General features: G+C 42.8%; 1 protein-coding gene and 1 non-coding gene across 2 annotated transcripts in view; one reads left to right on the forward strand and one right to left on the reverse strand.

Moving 5' to 3' along the window:
- The window catches only part of LOC142573048 (uncharacterized), a 94,715-nt gene that overhangs the window by 66,200 nt on the left and 5,912 nt on the right, over window positions 1-22,603 (forward strand). The window contains exons 6-8 of the mRNA XM_075682550.1: window positions 5,483-5,621; window positions 8,556-8,674; window positions 19,557-19,874. Of these exons, the coding sequence (XP_075538665.1) occupies window positions 5,483-5,621; window positions 8,556-8,674; window positions 19,557-19,874 (576 nt within the window). The remainder of the gene's footprint in view (window positions 1-5,482; window positions 5,622-8,555; window positions 8,675-19,556; window positions 19,875-22,603) is intronic.
- Window positions 13,552-13,624, reverse strand: TRNAL-CAA (transfer RNA leucine (anticodon CAA)). The gene has a single exon. It is a non-coding gene; the product is annotated as a tRNA-Leu (tRNA).

Consider the following 22,603-nt stretch of genomic DNA (forward strand, 5'->3'; position numbering starts at 1 on the left):
TACTTGAATTTAGGTGCACATTAAAAAACCCTAGGTGGTCGAAGTTGCCGTATTTACACGATTGTAACGTTCCCTCGATTGTAACACACACCTGTTTTCCATGACACAAAAAAAGAGAAAAAAAATCACCCTTCATTGTAACACGCACCCGTTTGCTGCGACCTAAATAAAAGTCCTTTACAGTGCCATGCACCTCATTCATGCTCAAAAGGCGAAGCATTGATTATGATAGCAAATTAGTAGACAGCTACATGAAAAGTAAGGATAGTAGATTTAGCGGCTGTATAAACTTTTAAACATTCGCTTACTAACTGAATTAACAAGCGTGGTGTCACGCACGCACAAGCAAACAATGACATGTCTCACGCAATGACCACAGAAACTATCAAAACGCTGGAATGGGAAGTGCAGTAGCAGGAGTGAGTGAATTGACCTTTGTGCGGCCCCTCGCTTCAACGCAAACTAAGTGACCAGAACACAGCGTGGTGTGCCTAGATGCGTAGACTGTCTCCATCGCAGATCGCTTTCAAGATGGGGACCACACGGCCATGCCATACGTAGCGGCCGCTGTAGTAGAAAGCTTCTCTGCGAGGCCTGTGCATGAATTTCAAGAACTCCGAACGCCTGTGATGTAACGACAGTTCTGTCCGCTTCCGCACACGTACATGATCGCTTTCCTTTTAATTTCGGCATCGTGATGAACTCAGCATGTAGTTGCAGTCGGCATTTCCATGCTGATAGAGCAAACACGGAAAACGGGAAGACCGGGAGAATGGACGGTGCACTAACCTAAGCGCACATACTACAGCACATGGAAGAAGTCACGGCATCTAGGCTCGAAACGTGTGCGAGGCGGCCATTTTGAAATTCCAATGGCGATGTGGTAATGCAGATTTAGAGTCATACTTGATTCTATAGTGCCCACGCAGTTTTTGGACCTATTGAAAAAAAAGTGAGCGTTAGATTCAAGTAAATACAGTAATCCAGAACCCCCACTACGGTGCGCCTCATAATCAGATCATGGTTTTCGCATGTAAAACCCCAGAAATTATTTTTTTTTAAATACTACCTTCCTCTTTAGTCCATGATAGAATGTGTAAGTGCAACTGAATGAGGATGTAGAAAGAAACACACACACAGAGCGCTGTCTCTGTGTGTCTGTTTCTTTCTATGTCCTCATTCAGTTGCACTTACACAGTCTGTCATGGATTCTAATCAACTAGCCCGCCCATGTATTTTAATTCTGTTTTGTGGAGTTTACTTTTTTTTAATGGAAGCTCCAAACTGTTGCAGCCCTAATGGCACATGGGGGGATTGAAGCTGCACAGCAATTTTTTTGCACAAAGGAGTGACCAGAGTAATGCACTTCACAAGTCAGAATTTTCCAGATCTCACAGTTCACAATGCAATCTGCATATACAAATCTTACAGCATCTTTCTTTTCCCAATAAATGTTCTTAGTTTTCCCTCAAGGTTCATTATTATGGATGACACACTCAATGTACAGTATTGGTCGTGAAACATAGTGTCCATATTAACATTAAGGCCAACTGTAATGGGTAATACTTTCAGTCCTAACAAGTCTTCTTGCCTTATAAGCTCTTCAAGCTCAGGCTCTCTTGTGTTTGTCTTGGCTTGCCCAAGATATGCTTCATTTGCAACAATTATTGTAATCGCTAGGGGCTATTTGGTGTAAATATGCATTCCAGTCCAAATACGGAAAAAAATCAATTTATCTCCCTTTTTTTTCTGTGTGTGTGTGTAATGTGCAGTTGTCATAGAATCTTTGCTTTTCGTTACGTGCACATCTTTTCAGATTGTTATTGGAAAGTGATATTGACATAGTGCTCGAAAACCTTCTTGCTCTTTATGTTTTTGCTCTTTGTATTCTTTTTTTTCCTTTTTTTCTGCTCTTTTGCTCTGAAATGTACGTACCTGTGCCTAATGTAAGGCTATTACTTCATTGTTAACCACTCCTTCCCTGGCTGCCAAAAGGCAGCTGGCAGTATTGTACAAGTAAATAAATAAATGCTAGGATTGCATATTTGACATGATCTTGCCTTGCCACCAACAGAAAGAACACAGACATATTGTGCAACTATTTGTGCTTATTGCATTATTTACTGGCACAAGTCGACCATAGCTTAATTCTTGGTGTATGGTTCAAACCAAAATGGTGCTGATAGACCTGGAATTATATAATGAAAAAAAATTTAGCTGGCTTTTCTGGCTTTCTCTGTTCCATCTGTATGAGAAATACACCTCGACTGTATCCATGTTATTACTTATGGTCCGGCCACACTCATTTACTTGGCTGGAGCCATAATTTCCCAGTGAGAGCCACACATCCTGCGCAACGACATCTATAGAACTATAGTGCTATAGAACTTGCAGGTTTCATGCTGCCCTTTATCTCATCAGCTTATCATCAACGCCAAAGGCCTTCGCAGCTTTGGTTGGAGAAAAGAAAAAGTTTAAAGACAGCACTGCTGGCTCTACTGAACCTCACCCTTGAAGAAGGAGCTGGTCCCACTCCGAAACATTGAGTACATTAAATAATCTTTTAGATGGTGTCAGATTTAGTCCTTTCAAAATCAGTTATTCGCGACCAGACAGATATCTGTCAAATGTTCATCTTTGAACCTATGAGGCTATTCAGTCAGTTTATAAAGTTGGCACATAAGAATATGACCTATTATCATGGACAGATACAGCTAGAAAACTTTTCATGCTTGCCCGAGACATCATGTTTTATCTGCATGGAACATGCAAGTTTCAAGATAGCCAATTGCACCACCTTGACTCGTATGCCTCTGAATCCCATCTAGCTGTCCTTATGCGAGGTCACCTTGCTTCTTTTGGTTATGGCTAGGACTACTTGCCTCTATGAAGTTATTTGCCCTCCATTAAGGGATGACCTGTGTTTTTTTAATTGTTTGTTAATTTATTGCATGATAGAACATTAGTTGTTTCTTTAAACGGAGCTTGATTGGGTTTATTTAGCACCAGCGCAAAAGAACAGGTGTTGTTGCATGGCTATGGGAATGTAGAGTGGAGATTCGAGAGCTGAGGACCACAGAGGGCTTGACATAGGAGAAGGACAAGGCTGGGCTGCATAGACTGAGAATGGAGCACTTAATTCGCCAGCGCGAAATGTCGCTTGATATATGGTGGCACCTTGCCTAAATTCTTGTAGCAGCCAATAGTGCTGCATTTGATGACTGGTCACGAGGAGAGACTAGCATGTTTTTGGTGACTTATCTGACACATATTGTGCTGGCACACTCGCAAGTGTGCTGGTTTGCATTGATAACTGGCCACCTTTTGCTTGGCAGAAAAAGGCTGTTAGGCTGTTCAATTATTTCTGAAAAAATCTTGGGGCCATACTTCCCACGAATCAATTTTGCATCTTTAGAAGTGCACTTTTACGGTCACATGGATGTGCTTTATTTTTACAGTGGCTGTTTTGGAGCAGGAAACATTGTTGGCACTTGCTAGGTTGTCTTTGGTTACTCATATAAGACAGTTAACTAGACGCAGGCACTGTTTAAATCCCAAGGCATCACAGTGAGCTGCAGCTAGTATAGTAACTTTGGGTGCGGAAGTCATCCAAAAACTCATTTTTGCATCCTTCTGCAAAACAAGGCCTTCTCTCGTCATGTACCTTGCTATTGTAGAAATCTATTGTTGAAGTGCTATTGCAGAAGTGTGGGAAAGAAGTTCTCATCATTTTTTTCTCACTTTATTGCTTCACATAGTAGTTACAAGTTTTCTTGTAACTACTAGCTGTTCAACTTATAAAAAACAATAGATCAGTTGGTCTAGACTGATAAAATAATTTTTCAGAACTCTACTTACATAAATTTCACTGCAAAGTGTTCAGTATACTTGAACATAAAGCGAAAAACCAAACGTCAATTTTCTGAATTGCATGCCGAAACCTAAGCAGGTGTACCTCAATCTCATATACGTCGCAGATTTCCGTGCTTTTTGTATTTGGGTCATTGTGGCCCTGTGAAACTTCTCTAAGCTTGCCACATTCATTATTCAATGCCTCCTTCAGAATACAATGTATTCCATATTCCCAGAGGAAAAAAGAAATTAAATAGGCTTGAGCAGATGGCGTCATGGTGAACTTGTGTAGGACTTTGGGGTGGCATCTGTTTTTTGCATCTGTTCTTCAGGGTGTCTATCAACTGGGAAAGCGGAATTCTCAGGGATTTTGAATAGTCTGGAAATACTTGGGGAACAAAGTGAATTTGGGCTTCTATGAGGGAAAATTAGCTGCAATTTTATTGAAAGGGGACGAAAGTCACGGTAATGCTCACTCGAATAACAGAGAGGGATCGTAATGAATCGTCTTTTGACGCCGTGTAGTCGGCTGGAGGAGTTGCCAGTGTACAGTCAATGACCGACTTTCTGGATGCGCAATAATTCTGACGGCTTCGAGGCACCACCACGTATCCCATAGAGTCAATGTATCAGAACGTCTGAAATTTCGGAAGTAAGAGCCCTTCAGGCCATACAATTTTCTGGACTTTTTGCCGTGACCGCAGGTCCGAAACGGCATTAATCAAAGCAACTACTGCCGCCATGGTAAACGCTAGGCCTAGCTATAGCGGTGTGTTTAATGGGGCTGGTTGATTCATCTTTAGAATAAAAACAGGAACAGTGCAACAGGACGAGCGAGTAAAGAGCACAGGACAGAGCACATATAAACAGAAGCAGCATATAAAGACATCATTGAATGTGACATTAAGAACAGAAAAAGGATAAGCATCAGCCACAGAGATAATCTAGTTCTTTTGTTGAGAGCGTGAGGGACACAGAACTGACGCACGCATCGCCACTTTTGAATATGCAAAATGCCTCAAAGATTTCCCCCGCCAGTTTTGCCATTTTTTCAAGGCTATTTTATTTGCTGTCGTCTTACTAACCCTGCCCTTCTGATTTTTTAAAATAAAATAAATGCTACTCCTTACTATTCAAACTGGACTAAGTTTTTTATATTTAGCTTGCTTACTAGAGAGTGGCAGTATTGAGCGACTTGGTGTCAGCCTGTCTTGACAAAAAACAAAGTTCTGTTTCACTCAGCGAATTTGAAAATGTCAACTTGGTAGACACCCTGGTTCAGTATTGCTTATCAGGCCTTTCTAATAGCAGAAGTTGCTTTTTTGGTATTATATAGGAGTACTTTGCTAATAAATCTCTATTTCTTTCTTTATTGTTTTTTGGTGCTTCTTTTACCATCCCTCTTTTACTGCTTGTTGCTGGGCTACTTGGTTCATACTTGTTGCGGTCGACAAGACACGGAAGCAGTTAAGGAAATAATCGGACAGGAAAGAAGGCCACAACTACTTGTGACTGACTTTCTTTCCTGTCTGGTCGTTTCCTTAATTGTTCTCACACCTTTTCCACCGCAAGAAATCCCTCTTTTAGTTCATTGTTCTGTTAGCCACTTCAATGAATGACCTCTGCACAGGTTCCAAGTGTTGTGCTGGCTCGACAGACTACTTCGTTGGGCTGTGAGGAACTGCAGCCTGCTGGCGGCAGCCCACAGTCGCACAGTGATTACGAGAAGGACGAGCACAGTTTTCTGATGGTTGAGCAAGCTTTGCAAAGTGAGTGAATGATGGCAAGCAGCGTTGTCAAACTTTGGCTTTTCATCAGCCTATTCCATTTCTGCTAAAGGATAGAAAGTTGGGCGAGTTGGTACGGTAACATGATCTTGGATTGTAGCGCGAAGTCAATACGGACACAGAAAGGTGCAGACAGGACAAGCGCTAACTCTCAACTAAATTTTTATTAAAACGAAGAACATATATATATATATATATATATATATATATATATATATATATATAGGTGATTGCAAAAACCGCAGCATAAGAATGTGACAAGGTAAAAAACATCAGTTAAACATATCATGAGGTATGGAAGTCAAAGAAGGAAACACAAAAAAAGATTACTTCAGATTAGTACACGTATTGTGAAGGTACTGAAATTCGCATTCTAACAGACAGAGATGCATAGCTAATGCAAGTGTCTCCTAATCTTTTGATGTGGAATGCCTCGATTATTTCCCGTATGGTTTGGCATTTGTGTCTGGAAAGAATTGTGTCTTCAAAGAAAGGTTTACAACCACAATTGAAACAATGTGACGCTAGATGTGATGCATTAGGGTTGTTTAGTGAATGTTTGTGTTCTTTTAGTCTAATATTAATGCACCTGCCGCTCTGTCCAATGTAAGTTTTTCCACACTTGATTGGAATCTGATAAACTATACCGGTGTTACAAGGCACTAAAGGGGACACGTGTCTAACGCCGCAATCATCTTTTCTTTTTTTGCCACCCTGCTCAAGTTTCCTATTTGTCATAGGGCACATGTTAGACAACTTGCCGAGAAAACTGTATTGACGTAATATCTATTGGCCACGTTCCGTAAACCATAGTATAATCTATGTACATAGGGTACCACAGCAAACTTTTTTCTTTTTTCTGTTTTTCTTGTTCCTTACCGGGGCTTTTTACCCATTTTAACTTTTAATTTAGATTCCACTCAAGTGCGGGAAAACTTACATTGGACAGAGCGGCAGGTGCATTAATATTAGACTAAAAGAACACAAACATTCACTAAACAACCCTAATGCATCACATCTAGCGTCACATTGTTTCAATTGCGGTTGTAAACCTTTCTTTAAAGACAAAAAAATTCTTTCCGGACACAAGTTCCAAACCACACGGGAAATAATCGAGGCATTCCACATCAGAAGATTAGGAGACACTTGCATTAGCCATGCATCTTTGTCTCTGTTAGAATGCGAATTTCAGTACCTTCACAATTCGCGTACTAATCTGAAGTAATCTTCTTTTTGTTTCCTTAATTCTTTGACTTCCATACCTCCTGATATGTTTAACTGATGTTTTTTTACCTTGTCACATTCTTATGCAGTGGGTTTTGCAATCACCTATATATATATGTTCTTCGTTTTAATAAAAATTTAGTTGAGAGTTAGTGCTCGTCCTGTCTACTCCTTGCTGTGTCCGTGTTCACTTCGCGCTACAATCCAAGATCATGTTAACATTTCTGCTGCAGGGTGAAGGACTCTCTTGCTGATCCCTGATTACCCCTGTTACGTGCCAGCTGGCACTATCTTATGCCTGCAAATTTCGTAAATTCACTACACCACCTCATTCTCTGCCTTGACTGTGCTTCCTTTCCCTTGGCACTCGTTCTGTAATCTTAATAGGCCGCTGGTTATCTGCCCTATGCATTACATGGCATACCTTAACTCAATTTCGTCCTTCTAATTCCAGCTATGATATTGGCTGTCCCTGTTTGCACTCTAATCCCCACCACTTTCTTCCCGTCTCTAACATTGCATTATGCCCGCCATATTTTGTTCCATTGCCCATTGGACGGTCCTTAGCTTGTTATCATGTTTGGCTATATACTTTACACCAAATTGAATGCTTTTGGAAACCCTTGGCCACAAGAATATTATGCTTTGTACTGCTAGGGTGGCCCAAGATAAACTGAACCCAAAACAAGTGAAAAACATGTGAACTGTGTAGTGATACCAGTAGGCGAAACATTGTTCATCTGGTTTCAGTCGCTTTTTGATGGGCTGGAAAATGTAGGCCACTTAGTGCGCTGAGTTCCCTGTATCTCTGAAGAAAATGGGTCCGATGGTCCTCATCCCCTTGCTTTGGGTTCGGTTTTGTGTTTTACCTAGCTGCGTTTTGGCTACTTCAGGTGTCAAGTACTATATATGAACACACAAGTAATACTGTGTGTTTGAAACAGTCATGCTTTGTGCTAGGTATCATGGCTGTGCCTTGAGGTGTACTAATTACAGTTAAAGCTCGATATAATGTAGTCGGTAAGTTCAGCAGTTTACCTTGTTATACATAAATTTTGTCACATTGATATTTGACCTTTTAGGCAAACAAGTACACAAGGCAACAGATTTTCTTACATGGAAGCTGCGGTAAAAATTTGCAAATTATCAGGTAATTGGAAAAAAAAAACAAATTTCACTTACAAAATAATTCGTTTAGTTTAAGTGGTTTGAAGCCGTGTTCACAACAACTTCACATCAGCAGTAGTACAGAGCAGAGCCTGTGAAGTTTTTGCCTCCACTCAGGGTTGACAGCTGATATTGTCGCCCGCATTGTGACAACAATGCGCATGTCAGAATAGCAAAGATAGCAGAGCAAGGAAAGCAACATTAACTGTACTAATACACCAAAAATGAAGAAAAGACGAAAAAACATAAAACTATGACAGCAGCAGGAAAGCACCAAAAACCAGGAGAAACAATTATTGCTGCGCCAATAAATACTTTGTAATGGCATTTTTTATCTATGGTCACATCACTACTAATGCTGTGGATGAATGCATCGTCTGACATGTGGATGATGCAGCAACATTGGAGAGGGAATTCTACTTATTAATAGCTGTAGGGAAAAAAATCAAATGCAGTGTCTTGCACGACTAAAGAAGCTTGCAGTGTTTTGATATGCACATTGGGCTTTCCTTTCCTCTTGTGCAGACCCTACTTCACTAAACACGCAGCAGCTTCAGATGCTCGCGTATGCCATCTGTCACACGGCACCCAAGAGCATCGAGCACGCTGAACCAGCAGCCAAGTTTTGCCACCGGATTGCTTTGGTAACCACCTCGCTTACCTTTTGTAGCGACAAACAGTGTTCTGTTGTGAACTTTAATGGTCCGTGGAACAAGCAAGTCCTCGGACCCCCTTTTTTTTTTCAGACAAGACGGAGTTCGTTCCGTTGTGTAGAGGCCCAGTCCATGGTAGCTTTTACGAAAGGAAAAATTCTAATCCACCTAACTGTAGTACAGAGCTACAGAGGAAACCCACTCTGGTGTTCCACAATACTGATTTGCCATGTTCAGTGTCCCTCTGCTTATAACTTAGTCAATTAACTTTGCCTCATGCTGCGATTTGCTAGCCTCCTGGTAAGCCGGGGTGGTAGAGTGACCTTACGGTAAAGGCACTGGACTCGACTTCGATCCCCGGACCAAGACAAAATTTTTCTGCAGCTGCGCTAGGCTTTCCTACTTGTTTCCTTTGTAGCATCAGCCTGCAGTTAGGTCGATGACAATTTTTCATTTCATCAACTTTCCTCCACCTTGAGGACTTCTGCAGAGCTGATTAGCAATGGCAGCTTTCAGTGCACTATTACAGAAAACACTCGAACAAAAAAAAAAAAAAAACTAAAAATTCAACAGTGCGCTGCACATGTTTCTTACTCTTTTTTTCATTCCTGTGTTCTGTGTAATTATGCACTGAAAGGTACCTGGGATTTGCAATGCCAGCTTTCCCAGATCAGTACATTTCAAGAGAGTGAGTTCACTCTGTTCCTCACAGCATCTTTCTTATTTTATTTTTTTTTCTATATAGAGGAAGCTTTACTTCAGGAGCTTCTGGTAAATATGTGGCAACGAAGAAATAATTTTCTTCGGCATCCACTATGCAGAATTTGATGAGGTTGGTTACATTTCAAAAGAAAAAGTTAAAATCTATGATCTATAGAAATAACAGCACATTCTCTTTCATCTGACATTGCTTCATGGTGCAGAAACATTCTTTTAACATCAAAGGAGTTCTATATGCTTCAGAAGAACCTCAGTTTGGCCTAGTCGGTGTTTACTGCATATCATATTGACTGCAAATAAAGACGGGGACAGCGGAAGAGAACACAAAGACGACACGGGTGGTGTTGCCTGTGTCGTTTTTGTGTTCTCTTTCGCTCTCCCCATCTTTACTTGCGGTCCATATGATATGGAGTTCTATATGTTTCTTAAAAATAGGTTTTATCGTATGTTGCAAGTTCCCAGCCCAAGAAATTCATAGCACATCCTCTCGGCAGAGGCTGCTGCAATAGTGTCCTTTTGTTAAATGGGCCCTGAAACACCTTTTTTACCTATTTGTAGAATGACCTTGCTGTTAAAGGGTGTCGCCTCACAAATCTGCTGCTGCAACAATTTTTCATATTCCTTCAAGTTTAAGCTGAGTTCGAAGTAGTCATTGCTCTGATGCACGTCTTTCTCTCTGTCTATACTAGCTCGCTGAAAGCTACACTGGGGATGGCAAGGGGGCAATGGCCTGCCAGAAGTTGGGCATTTCCGTTTTTTTTTTTCTTTAAGGCGCTACTTCCGGTTCAGTCGTGTGCATTGCTCTCTCGATGCGAGATGGGCACTCTGGCTGCCTCGCGTCGCCGCACCCCTGGAGATAGGTCACCCACAGAGACCAATCGGAGCACGCATTTGTCAATGGCTAGAGGGCTCATCATGGTATCATGGCACAGTATCTGTGCTAAGTGGCTTTTAGGTGCAATCTCTGAGGTCACATGCAGCAGACACAGCTATGTGCACCTGTCATGTGTAGACCAGAAGTGCAAAGACTAAATACTTTCTTGATTGTTTTGAGATTGCAGGCACATATATTTCGTAAATATTTAACTTAATGTTATGCCAATACCTTTTGGGAGGCTGCTTGGCTGCTCGCAACGTATTTGTCCGCAACATTGCAAAGGAGCGGGCAAGTGGCTAGCACTTTTGACAAAAAACTGTAAATTGCCTGTTGCATGCAGCGGAACATTATTTGGCTGGCAGGTTCACAGGTGCCTCATTTACAGATTGGCAATGTTTCCTTAGTATGTTCACCCCGTGTTTCAGAACCCCTATAACATGTTCGTTCTTGCCCTTTGCGTTCGCAATCATGGTGAGGCAGTAGTGCTGTTGGCAGTGATGTGTTTTAGTATATCATACATTGGGAGCATATCTGTTATGCTCGTAGCACACCGATTAAGTCATTGTCATAATTTTAATGCAGTCGACTTCTGTTAATCAGACCCTGATGGATTGACGAAGTTGATTGAATTATCCAGTGAGTCAAGTTAAACAGGTTGCAGAAGAAAAAAGGCTCAAATGATCACTTGCTTGGCACTCTTTGGCCATACCTTGCTGTTGCACCACTAAACCCTACTTATCAATCAGCCGACTGACTGTAGGGAGGAGGCCTTTCTTTTAGGCTATCACTTTTTTTTTTTACGAAAGTTGTTGAACTCTGCAACTTACAAATAAAGAACAATGTCAGAAATCTGTCGATTGCAGCTATTGAGACATCTCTAAAGTCTGCAGAAAAACGCACTATACTCCTATTCGTTATAACAGTATTAGAATAAATTCCAATAGAGAAAGTTTATTGGATTATGAAACAAGACCTGACACGTTGGTAAAACTGTGTTGGTATATTGGACATAGTATTAGTAGGATGAAATTAGCAGTAATAGGTTAAAATTGGGCAATGAAACAATAAATGGTACTGAAATATTCTCAAAGCAACAAGTATATGGCTTAGAATTCATTTCTTGTATTGTTGTAAATATATTAATGTAATTCCTTCCTTAATGCGAAGCCTTCTGCGCCTTCATTCTCGATGTTTGGCATGTCTGTTCGGTCGGCTTCTTGCCGAGCAATATACTGCCAACACAAGTTTATGTCATCATCACTACTTCTAGAAAGCATTTTAATTTGTGAGCGTTAAGGGCACCATGTCGCAGAATATCCTGTGCCGGCAGCTCAACGTTATCCATATGACAAAAATGGTCTCAAACCACGCATCCCGATCCACGAAGGCCTTCCGCGTGGCGCATAGGCGTTACTGAAGTAATTGAATTTTTCAAAGTGAAATGCATCAGAAAATTCATAAAGTACCACCTACACATGACCTCGAGACATAATCGCGTCTGATTGTAATTTGAATATAGAAGAAAACGTCATTCGGTTACGCGGAAACTCAAGCAAAAACTCCTTTTCCAGCTGCCGTTTATGAGGTCTGTCTTAGTAGGAGCGGCGTGCCCCAGGGAGCTTGCCTTCATGCATAGTGTTCGCCGCCGGCATTTCCAGGAAAACCTTACGGTTACATAAGCTGCATCCGTCATGAAGCATGAGGAGGGGTCAGTGATTTTTTAAGACTATTGTATTCCACTCTTATGAGGAAGCTTAATTAGCTCGGCTGCTCCTCCTATCCAAATGCATGTAACAGGAGAATTCATTTTTTTCGGCAACCATTGCACCAAATTTGACGTGGTTTGTTGCATTTAAATGAAAAACCTAAAATCTAGTGACTGTTGGTTCCGAATTTTTATTTAGATTGTCAATATATTTATTAAAAAGTGGCAAAAACAAAATTTTTAGAGAACAAAGTTATCAAGTTTACAACTCCGTAACTCAGCAATGAAAAATTATATCACAATTCTGGGAATCGCATCTAATAGTACATCTAAAGTGGACAAAATTGATATGTTACACATGAATCTCAAAGAAGTTAGTAATTTGTAAATGCTGCTTTTGCAGAAACCTTGTACATAATGTAACAAACTCACATAATATGTAAATTGACATATCAAATTTGTCCGCTTTCAATTTTCTAGTGGATGCCATTTACAGAACCGTGATATGTTTTTGATGCAGATCTATTAATTTGTAAGCTTCGTGCTTCTATTCTTTTTGAACGTTCGAATTTTTGAAAATACTTATAACTAGATTCAGGCCCTAAATAGAAATTCCACTTCCCACAGTCGCTAGCATTTAATTTTCTCTCTCAAATGCAACAAATTTCATTAAAATCAATCGAGCGGTTATCTCAGAAAAACGTTTTTGCATTTTACATGTATTTGAATACACCATGTCGGAGTTGGCCCTAGCTAAAGCTTCCTTCCTCTTAAAGGCGAAGCTTAAGCATCCTCCAAATTTTTCTTTGTCGTCTACAGGTTTGTGTCAGTACTTCTACTGCATCAATTGGTACCCATCAAGCATTTGATGTGCCTCATAGAACATTGTATTGCCCCGATAGAATAAACTACAGGACTTGCCGAAGTATTTACGTGACCTAGTGCATGTTTGGCTATTGGACTTAATAATTCTTGTATAGTACCAATAGGAATTTCTATTGCAATTTTTCATAGGGATATATAGTTAGAGCAAGACAAAACCCTTGTACACATAATAACTTCACAAACTGTAAACATAAACTGTGAATTTTTGTAGACTGTATAAAGGATATTCGCTACTGCAGTATCTGTTATAATGAATACTGCATATCTATACTGTTTGCAAGAAACCCTGTGCAAAGACACACTTTAGTTTGTCTTTGCACAGGGTTTTTTTTACAGATGTGCAAGCAGTGTTCATTAAAGGGCTGCTCGAGCGCTTGTCAAAGGACAATATTGAGTCAAATAGCCATTTAAGGACGATACATATAAATAGCCAGAAAAATTATTTATTTTCTACGTAACTATGCGAAACACAACGAGAAGCTTGAAAATAGTCTGCGAAACTACATCAGCAATAGAGGGGAGAAGAAAGGTGGTTAACTGAGGGGCCCGATCTTCATTAGTCATATCACAAGAAGCCAACAAACACTGACACCGAGGACAACATAGGGGAAATTACTTGTGCTTAATAAGCGAAATAAAGAAACGATAAATTAATGGAAATGACAGTGGATGAAAAAAACTTGCCACAGGTGGGGAACGATCCCACAACCTTCGCATTTTGCGTGCGATGCTCTACCAATGGAGCTACCGCGGCGCTGTTTCCCCATCCACTTTCTTGGGTATTTATGTGTCCTAGTAGAACCCTGGGAGTGTTAGCCAGCGCCACCACTCACAGACCTTGGCGGCAGACGTGGAACGTCCTTTCTGCCGCAGGTGTCACGAGAATGTGATCATTTTGGGTGAAGGCAACCAGTCAACAAACCTACGCATGCTACCTGAAGGCATTTATTACATAATGAGGGCCTGGAATCCGGCAACATTGATGCCTTCAGGTAAAATTAGCTCAGGCCCAACTCTGATACTGCCTATTCAAATACATGTAAAGACGCAGAAATCCTTTTCTGAGGTAACCCTTGGGCTGATTTTAATGAAGTTTGTTGCATTTAAAAAATGAAAGTTAAATCCTAGTGACTGTTGGAAGTGGAATTTAGATTTAAGCCATGAACTTTTTAGCAAGCATTTTCAAAAATGTGTCAGGTTCAATAAAATGGAAGCAAGAAGTTCACATATTCGTAGCTCTGCACGAAGAACAGATATAGCAGTTCTGTAGACTGCATTTCATTAGGGCATGCAAAGTGAACAAACTTCATATATTAATTTATATGTTATGAGAGTTTGATCATTACTTATGAGGGTTTTGAAAAAGTCTTTATTGCCTATTAGAGGTATATTTGACAGCTGTACACCAATTTTGTACGATTTAGATGTATACTAATACATCAAATTTCCGGAATTTTGATATTATTTTTCATTGTTGAAAAAAAAACTAAGCTTGACAGTTCCGTTTTTCGGAGATTTGCAATTTTCAGCAATTTTGGTAAAGCATAGACAGCCTAAATAGAATATTTGTTACCAACGGTTACTAACTTATAACTTTTTCCTTTAAATGCTACAAACGTCATAAGGACGTTTGATGCAGTGGTTGCCGAGAAAGACTATCTCTCTTTTCCCATGTACTATTTAGAGCTAGGAGCCACCGAGCTAAAGCTTCCTCTTAACGCTGGCGCACACCCAGTGCATTCATTATGCAGCTCGCTAACATGTTCGTGTGAAAGGCGTACATTGAAAAGCGGCACACACCCAGTGCATTTATGCCAATGTGTCAAGCTGCTGTCCTTGAGGGACGCTTGTGGCATGGGTATGATTCAGCTCACCATCAGGGAAATTTAAGGGATCTGGTAGTAGCGCGAGTGACAGCAACACACGCAGTAGGCACAAGCCAAAGAATGGTTTATTGCAGATAGCGTCGCTGCTTTTATGCAGCACGCAGTCAGTCGAGCATGCGCACTTTGTGTGATGAACGGGCCTTTCGATGACGCGACACTGCACTTCCTTTCCCTTAGATGCCTAGTCTATCGGGAGGTCTTCTTGTGCGCATAGAATGCCTGGGAAGTCCCGAGACTCTCGGTTCTCTTGAGGTTGTCTTATTGGGAGACCAGGCTGTACCAAGTGATATGTCTGATGGCAGTTCGGTGTCTCCTCCTGCTGAAGGTTGGTCATGCTGCGAGGCTTGGTCATCTGAGGGTCTATCACTTTGCGAGGTGTGGTGTTCTGAAGGCCGAGTTGTGCCGAGTTCCTGTTTTAACTCTGCCTTTGTGTTCTTAGTTGCACTTGGTCCATGTGACGGCACTGCACTCCTCCTGTGGCGTCCACCATAAATAACTAAACGCCTACCTCTTGTTGACGTCACTGTGTGGAGTAACAGTCTCTGGCCGGCTTGATTGTACTGTTGTGACCAAATGGGTGTTCCTGGAGGAAGCAACTGCGGCATCAGTGCTGGAGGTGTGCTCAACATGGAATCCCAGGTTCCACCTCCTCCTCTGGAAAATGTGCACTTAGATGGGTCCTTGGTTGAAAACCGAGCATCATCTCTGCGGGCGATTTCCCTTCGTGAGTCAACGTCGTCCTGTAACGCAGCAAGAACTTGTTAATCTGACTAAGTAGACTTTTGGCTTTATTTTTCTTGATTCCCTCCTTAATAGTGCGCACAGTTCGCTCCGCCAATCCATTTGACTGCGGATAGTATGGAGCGGAGTTAACATGACGCAATCTTTGAAAAATCTTTCAGTCACCTCACTGTTAAATTGTGGCCAGTTGTCGGAAACGACGGTGTGTGGCAGGACAAAACGCACAAAGATCCCCCACTGTGGTTGCTGCACTAGCTGTTTTAAGGGGTACTGCCTCCATCCATTTCTTTTCCGCATTCACTACCACCAAGATCATGTGACCTTCAAACGTACCAGCATAGTCGACATGCAAGCGACACCAACGATGTTTGGTCTTCGGCCAGCTTAAGGGGACCTGTCCCGCTGCCATGGGCCAACATTGCACACATTGCTGGCAGCTTTGTACCAGCTTCTCTATGTCGCAGTCCAATCCGGAATACCAAAGCATCATGCGTGCCAGGCACTTCATTGCCGTAATGCGTGGATGTGTCTCCTGAAGTTCCTGCAGAAAAATTGACCGCACATCATCGGCCAAAACAACACAATGACCCCAGTAGATTAGTCCATTACTCACAGTAAGTTCATGTCTGCGGGTGAAGTACGGCTCAAAACACTGTTGCTCCAGTCTCAGTTGGTTTGCCAGCCGCGCAGAATTCATCTTCACTTGTCGGAGAAGGACGTCATCGCTGGTGCTGTCTGCCAACTGCTGTGCACAAAGAGAAAGATCTGTCAAGGCTTGTGCATGCAGCACATATTCTACAGGATCATCTTCACTGGGCTGTGCATGTTTTGGCAGAAGCAAACAGCTCAAGGCGTCGGTGTTCGCGTTCAGTGGTCCTTTCCGATAGTCTGTCACACTGATATGCCGATAAAAGTAGTGCCCATCGCTGTATCCTAGCCGCTGCCATTTGCAGAATAGGTTTGTCGCGATGGAACAGGCCTGTCTATGGCTTATGATCAAAGAAAATTTATTACCACAAAGATAGTCTCGAAATCTTGTCACTCCGAGAACTAGTACGAACACTTCCTTTTCCAGTTGAGAGTAATTGCACTCCGCTAGTGTTAAGGTTCTTGAGCAAAAGGCTATCAGATAATCTTCACCACTGATACGATGGGACAGTACTGCGCCCAGGCCGACCGACGACACATCACATTTCAGTCGAAGGGGCTTTTGCGGGTCATAATGCACAAGAAATTTAGCTTTACACAAGGCAGTCTTTACTTCTTGATACGCTCTGTCGTGAGATGACTCCCATTTCCATTGCATCCCCTTTAACAGCAAGCCATATAAAGGAGCTAGCGTAGTTGACAAGTTGGGCAAGAATCTCGCGTAATACGTAACCAAAAAGAAAGATTTCAGCTGGCTTACCAATGTTCGCTTCAGCGCGGCTAGCACAGCCTCATGGTTGTCCTGCAGAGGATCAATACCTTTAGCATCGATGTAATGCGCAAGAAACGACACTTGCGCTTCCCTAAACCGGCATTGGGCTTTGTTCAACTTCAAGTTGCGTTCACGCTGTCGCTGAAACACCTGTCATAGTACAGAGATGCCGTTTTCCTTTTCGGCCACAAGGATGTCGTTGAGGTAAACTTGAACATTCAGCAAGCCTTGCAAGACTGATTCCATGCATCGCTAGAATACGGTAGGGGCTGAAGCAATCCCAAATGCCAGACGATTGTAGCAGTAAAGACCCCCGGTGTGCGTTGAGTACCACTGTCTTTCCAACTTCTGCATCCAGTGGCAGCTGATTGTAGGTATTGCGCAAGTCCAGTGTACTGAGAACTTCGCCTCCAGAAAGAGCCACGAACATGTCTTCAACTTTGGGCAAGGGATACTGCTCCAAGTGTGATGCTGAGTTGACCGTTAACTTGAAGTCCCCGCACAACCGTATATCTCCGTTCTTCTTTTCCACCGGAACCACTGGAGGTGCCCATTCCGAAACGGTTACCAGTGAAAGCACTCCGTCTTGTACAAGATGGTTGATCTTGGCTGAAACTTTAGAGTACATAGCGAAAAGCACTGTTCGCATTTTACAGAAACGTTGAGTGGACTCCCTCCTTGAGGTGCACTTTCACAGGTGGGCCCTTGCAACAGCCAAGCTTGTTCTGAAAAAGATCCGAAAATTCCTCGAGCAGAGGATTCACCTTGCCGCTCTCCCGAACCACATTTGCGCTCAAGGTGTTTACAACGTTTCAAGAGGACGCACCTGCCATGCAGAATGCTTCTATCGTGTTCCGACCGCAGAGCAGGGATCTGTGACATTTGACAACTATTAGAGTGCTCGTTACAACAGTCGAACGCGACTGTGCTGGCAATAGCTGACTGACAACAGGTAGTGGCCCCGGAAGCATGTTAAACGGAGCGATGTCTTTTCCAGTGCCGGACACCACTTGCGGTGCTTCTGAAATATGCTCTTTGATATAACACTGACCGGAGAACCCGTGTCTATAATCATTCGCAGTTTTCAACCCTGCCAAGCCAAGTTTTTCTCATGAGGCTTCCAGGTAGCTCTATTAGAAGGGCTGTGAACGACAAGAGCAAGCAGCATCTCTTCTTTGCTCTCACCTTCTCTCTGCTCTATGGCAAAGGCCCCGGCCTTATGGGAACGCCCCCTGCTGCAAACTTGCCAGATGCCGTTTATTGCCACAATGGTGGAACTTTGTGTTCCAATGACGGCACGTATGTGTAACATGGGGACCGCTGCATTGATCACATAAATGATTGTTCGTTGGAGTGTTCCTCCACTGCGTCCAGAGCCGCCGTCCTTGCTGTGACTGTACAACGGTGTTGCTGGCTACCGAAGTCTTCGGGAGCCCTTCCCGTGTGCCTTGCATGTCGTCTAGCGCTTTCTCCAAAGCTATGACGAATTCTTCTGCCTCCTCGAAAGTTAGCTTCTTGCGCTTGAGTACGCAGCGACGGGTGGTGGCGTCCCGGATTCCGCATACTGTACAGTCTCGCAGCATCCGGTTCAGTGAATTGCCAAAGTTATAACTCTCCGCCAGTCTCCGGAGGTCAGCGATGTATTCCCGAACTCTCTCGCCATCCCTTTGCTTGTGCATGAAGAAAGAGGAATTTGCTGCTATTTCATTAACTTGAGGATTGCAATGTTCCTCCATGTATTCAACAACTTCATCATAAGTTTGGCTGTTGACTGACACGGTTGGAAGGCACCCTTGCAGCATGCCTCAGTATCCCTCAACGAAGACACCAGCAGAGCTTGGCGTCTTGTAGTGCCAGTAATCCCATTGCCCTCGAAATAAGGTACCAGGTGTATCCTGTACGTGCTCCAGTTGCTCACCATCTCGTCTAAATCCGGCGGGCGTGATGCCATCCTTCGATTCAGTCCGCTACAGATCACGCTCGCATTGATCCCATCTTCGTCACCACTGTAGTAGCACGAGTGACAGCAACACACACAGTAGGCGCAAGCCAAAGAATGGTTTATTGCAGATAGCGTGGCTGCTTTTATGCAGAGTGCATCTGGTTGAGCATGCACACTTTGTGCGATGAACGGGCTTCCAATGACGCGACACGGCAGATCTTCCTAGTCATTGTAGAGTGGCAGATTCCCAGCAGCAACACATACCTAGTTACGCAAGTTGGCAACAAGGACGTTCTTAGAATAGCGGCACAGTCCGACTGGCCCATACCCAGTCCTCTAAGTCGGCGTAAGAGAGTTTCTTAGAACAGCGGTGCCTATACCCAGTTCCGCGTCTACAGTGACCCGTGTCGGCTTGAGAGAGTTTAGTTTATTACAGGCATGTGTGTATACGTTTGCACATAGTCCGTGATCCAAGTTGATCCGATGGTTGGTTTCAAAGCCTGTTACCTCAGCACAGCAGCCCGAGGCACTAACCATTCGGCCATGCAGTAATCCAGACAGGCGGAAAAACGGTTAGGCACAAACATAGATACATAGATAGGTACAAACGTAGATAGATAGGCCCCGGAAGTGCTTGAAGTACCCAAAAAATAGTAACGCAATAAAAATAGCCTGCTTTTGATATGTCCACCATCAGGTGAGCAACAGCGTGTTCCTCGAGGGCCTGTTGAGCAGCTGCCGCGAGTTGTTCAAGAAGCGGGAGGAGCTGATGGGCACGCTTGAGGCTGCGACAGGAGTGCCGCTGCGCTGGACGCCCTACGTCTCCTTCGTGGCCAAGCTCCTGGTGGAATTCGAGTCATCAGACTGTGCCAATTCACCCGGCACCGCTGTCGATGCCAGCGGTGGCGAGAGGCCAAGTGGCTCCTGGAAGAGGACTGTGCAGTCCCTGGCCATTCTGCTAAGCAGCTGCTTCCATGTGATCTTGCGCCCTCCATTCCTGGGCAGTGCTGCCGAGGCAAGAAGTTGTCTGCCTTATAGCTCACCAGTTAAGCTAAAAGACAATGTTATGCGAATCTAGATTGTAAAGATTAGGGTTTTGTAACAATGAATTTGTCATTCGTAGCGATAATGGAGGTTTCATTAGCAAGACAAAGACAGAAATGGAAATTTGGAGTGCTGAGACCACCTGTTGTGAACTATGGTACTTCTAGTGTGACATGAACACTGGTCGATTAACAGAGTGGTGTAGAGGGATGTCGCGTGGAAATTATGTCAGCGGGTCTGTTCTGGCGCGATTGGTTCAAATTGGAAAGCAACAGCGAGACCTTTAGTGGCAATTTTCTGCTCAATGAAGTGACATGTCAGCACAAAAAAAAATTAAGATAGGCTTCTAGGCAAACAATCTGTCAATCTAGCTCAACTTAATATTTTCCTTTATTGCCCCTTTAAGGGTAGTTGTAGACTTATACTTCAGGAATTAAATGGCACAAGACGAACACCAACAACAAACACAAACGTCAGGAAGGACGACATCAGGCCAGTGCTTTAAAGGAACGCTAGGGAGAAATGCAGACAATTTTTAAAATTGTGTTTTCATTATTTTCGAGGTTAGATGTTTGTTGACACTAGTGAAAATGAAGTACAAGCGTCTGCATTTTGAAATTTTCACACTGATACCCTTGTACCAGTACATCACTGTCACATTGTGAGTTTCTAAAAGTATTTTCTTGTATTTGGGCCGTTGTGGCACGTTCAGAGTTTTCGGATCTTGCTAAATTCGGTCTTTTGAGTAGGTCTTGTTGTTGGTTTAGTAGGTACGAGTTGAGCTTACTAGAAATGGCACAATATAAGACGGCACATAAGGTTAGATGACAGGACAGGCACCTGTGCTGTCATCTCCTTCTGTGCCATTTCTACCAAGACGAATTCAGTCTTTTGCTTCTTTGGAATACTGCTGAGTTTATCTTTACCAATAATATATTAACTGAGCTTGAGCTGATACCATCAAAATCTCCGATGCCACGGCGATTTCTGTTTACTAGCTCAGTGCATTTTTATCTTGAGTGTTCCTTTAATGACAATGTGCAGTAGCACAGGCTGAATGCCTCTGCGATCAGTCTGTGCATGTATTTTACCTAACGCACAGTGTGGCATAGTTCATTTCGCATTTACTCTTTCATTTTTGTAGTAGGTGTGTTCACCGCGATCACGTGACCATTTCTGTACTTAAAGTGATTGTTTATAATTGAACTCACTAGAACATTGGAGCTCATTTTTACAGTGGGTGTGTCCACCGTGATCATGTGACCATTTCTGTACTTAAAGTGATTGTTTCGAATCAAACTCAGTAAAACATTGGGGCCCATTATGATGTGTATTCCTTGTCTGCGTGTGTGTTGTGCGGTTAGATTTCTGAAGTAAGAGTCACTTAATAGCTGCGACCAAGATGCTGATTGTAGACTTCCTTTAATCCCTTAAAGGCTTTTTCTTTAACTGGGAGCAACATGGCTGATTTCTTTATGATGTGAAATGCTCCAAGAACATGCATGGTTAAAACACAGAGATCTTGGTAAACCTTGTATGCAAAGAAAAATTCTTCATTTATTACTCTTGTAAACTACCCTCCCTAGCTCTTTGCAATTTTGTGAAAACAAAGATGGATTTGGCATGTGTTTTGTATGGCAGGGTTCATCCATTGAGGCTATGCAAACTATATTGAAGACTGACTACCAGCAGTATGGAGTGCTCAAAATAAGGCACTCCGCACAGGTGCCATCCTTGTCTGAAGCCATGAAAAATTCTCATTCAAATAGGGTGACCTCAGTGCGTAAGGATCACCTACTGCCATTTAAAGTGAAATATCCTTATCAGAAATTGACAGTCGCTTTTAGGTGCCGTTAAGCAATTTGAATGTGAAAGCGTTATGACATGTCGCATGTCATCACGTGACACGTGACATCGTACATGAGCATCTCGGAATCAATTTCACTTGTGACCATGACACGTGACTTCATACATGGTCACGTGCCCTTCACAACTCTACCTTAATTCGCCTTGCTCTAATTTGTATTAACCTTAATCCACGTTGATTCAACTTGACTGCAGTTCTGAAGTGTTTGCCTTCCGCGGAACTATCACCTTGGCCATGCCTCCACCAATGGTGCACGCTGATTGGCAGTTTTAGCAAAACCGGAAAATAAACAGCGCCATCTAGTAGTTCCGGCCTACACCATTTGAATGTCATGGTGTCGATGGGCGCTCTCGACATATATTGAATAAACGAATGAGTCTTTTGGCGTCTTTTGGCTTTCAGTCTGTGGTGGAGTGTAGTAGAGATAACATAGGTGGTAGTTGACAGTAGCCTTTCTGGTGGCGTCTTACGTGCTTTGTTTTGCAGCGATATTTGTTGATTCATATAAAATAAAATATTTCCGCCTCCCTATTCAATTTATTTTTCCTAAAGCTGCCATAACCAACCGTAGTCAGTGCGCAGAACCTGTACTGGGGCCACTACACTCGAAAACAACACGCCCGAGCCGCTCTGCACTCGCACGTTGCGCTCTCTCATGCGATGTGAGGCATTCAACAGCACGTGTTGGTAGTGCACGCTGACACTACAGGCAAGCAGTCGCTTGATTTATTGAACGTAACTATAGCGGCGGCGAAACAATCGCGGAAGGTGAACGTTTCACAATATGGCCCCTTCATTCACTTTACTCAACCTTAAGTTATTATACCATTTAC

Source organism: Dermacentor variabilis, chromosome 2 (assembly GCF_050947875.1).
Source record: "Dermacentor variabilis isolate Ectoservices chromosome 2, ASM5094787v1, whole genome shotgun sequence".
Lineage (NCBI taxonomy): Eukaryota > Metazoa > Arthropoda > Arachnida > Ixodida > Ixodidae > Dermacentor > Dermacentor variabilis.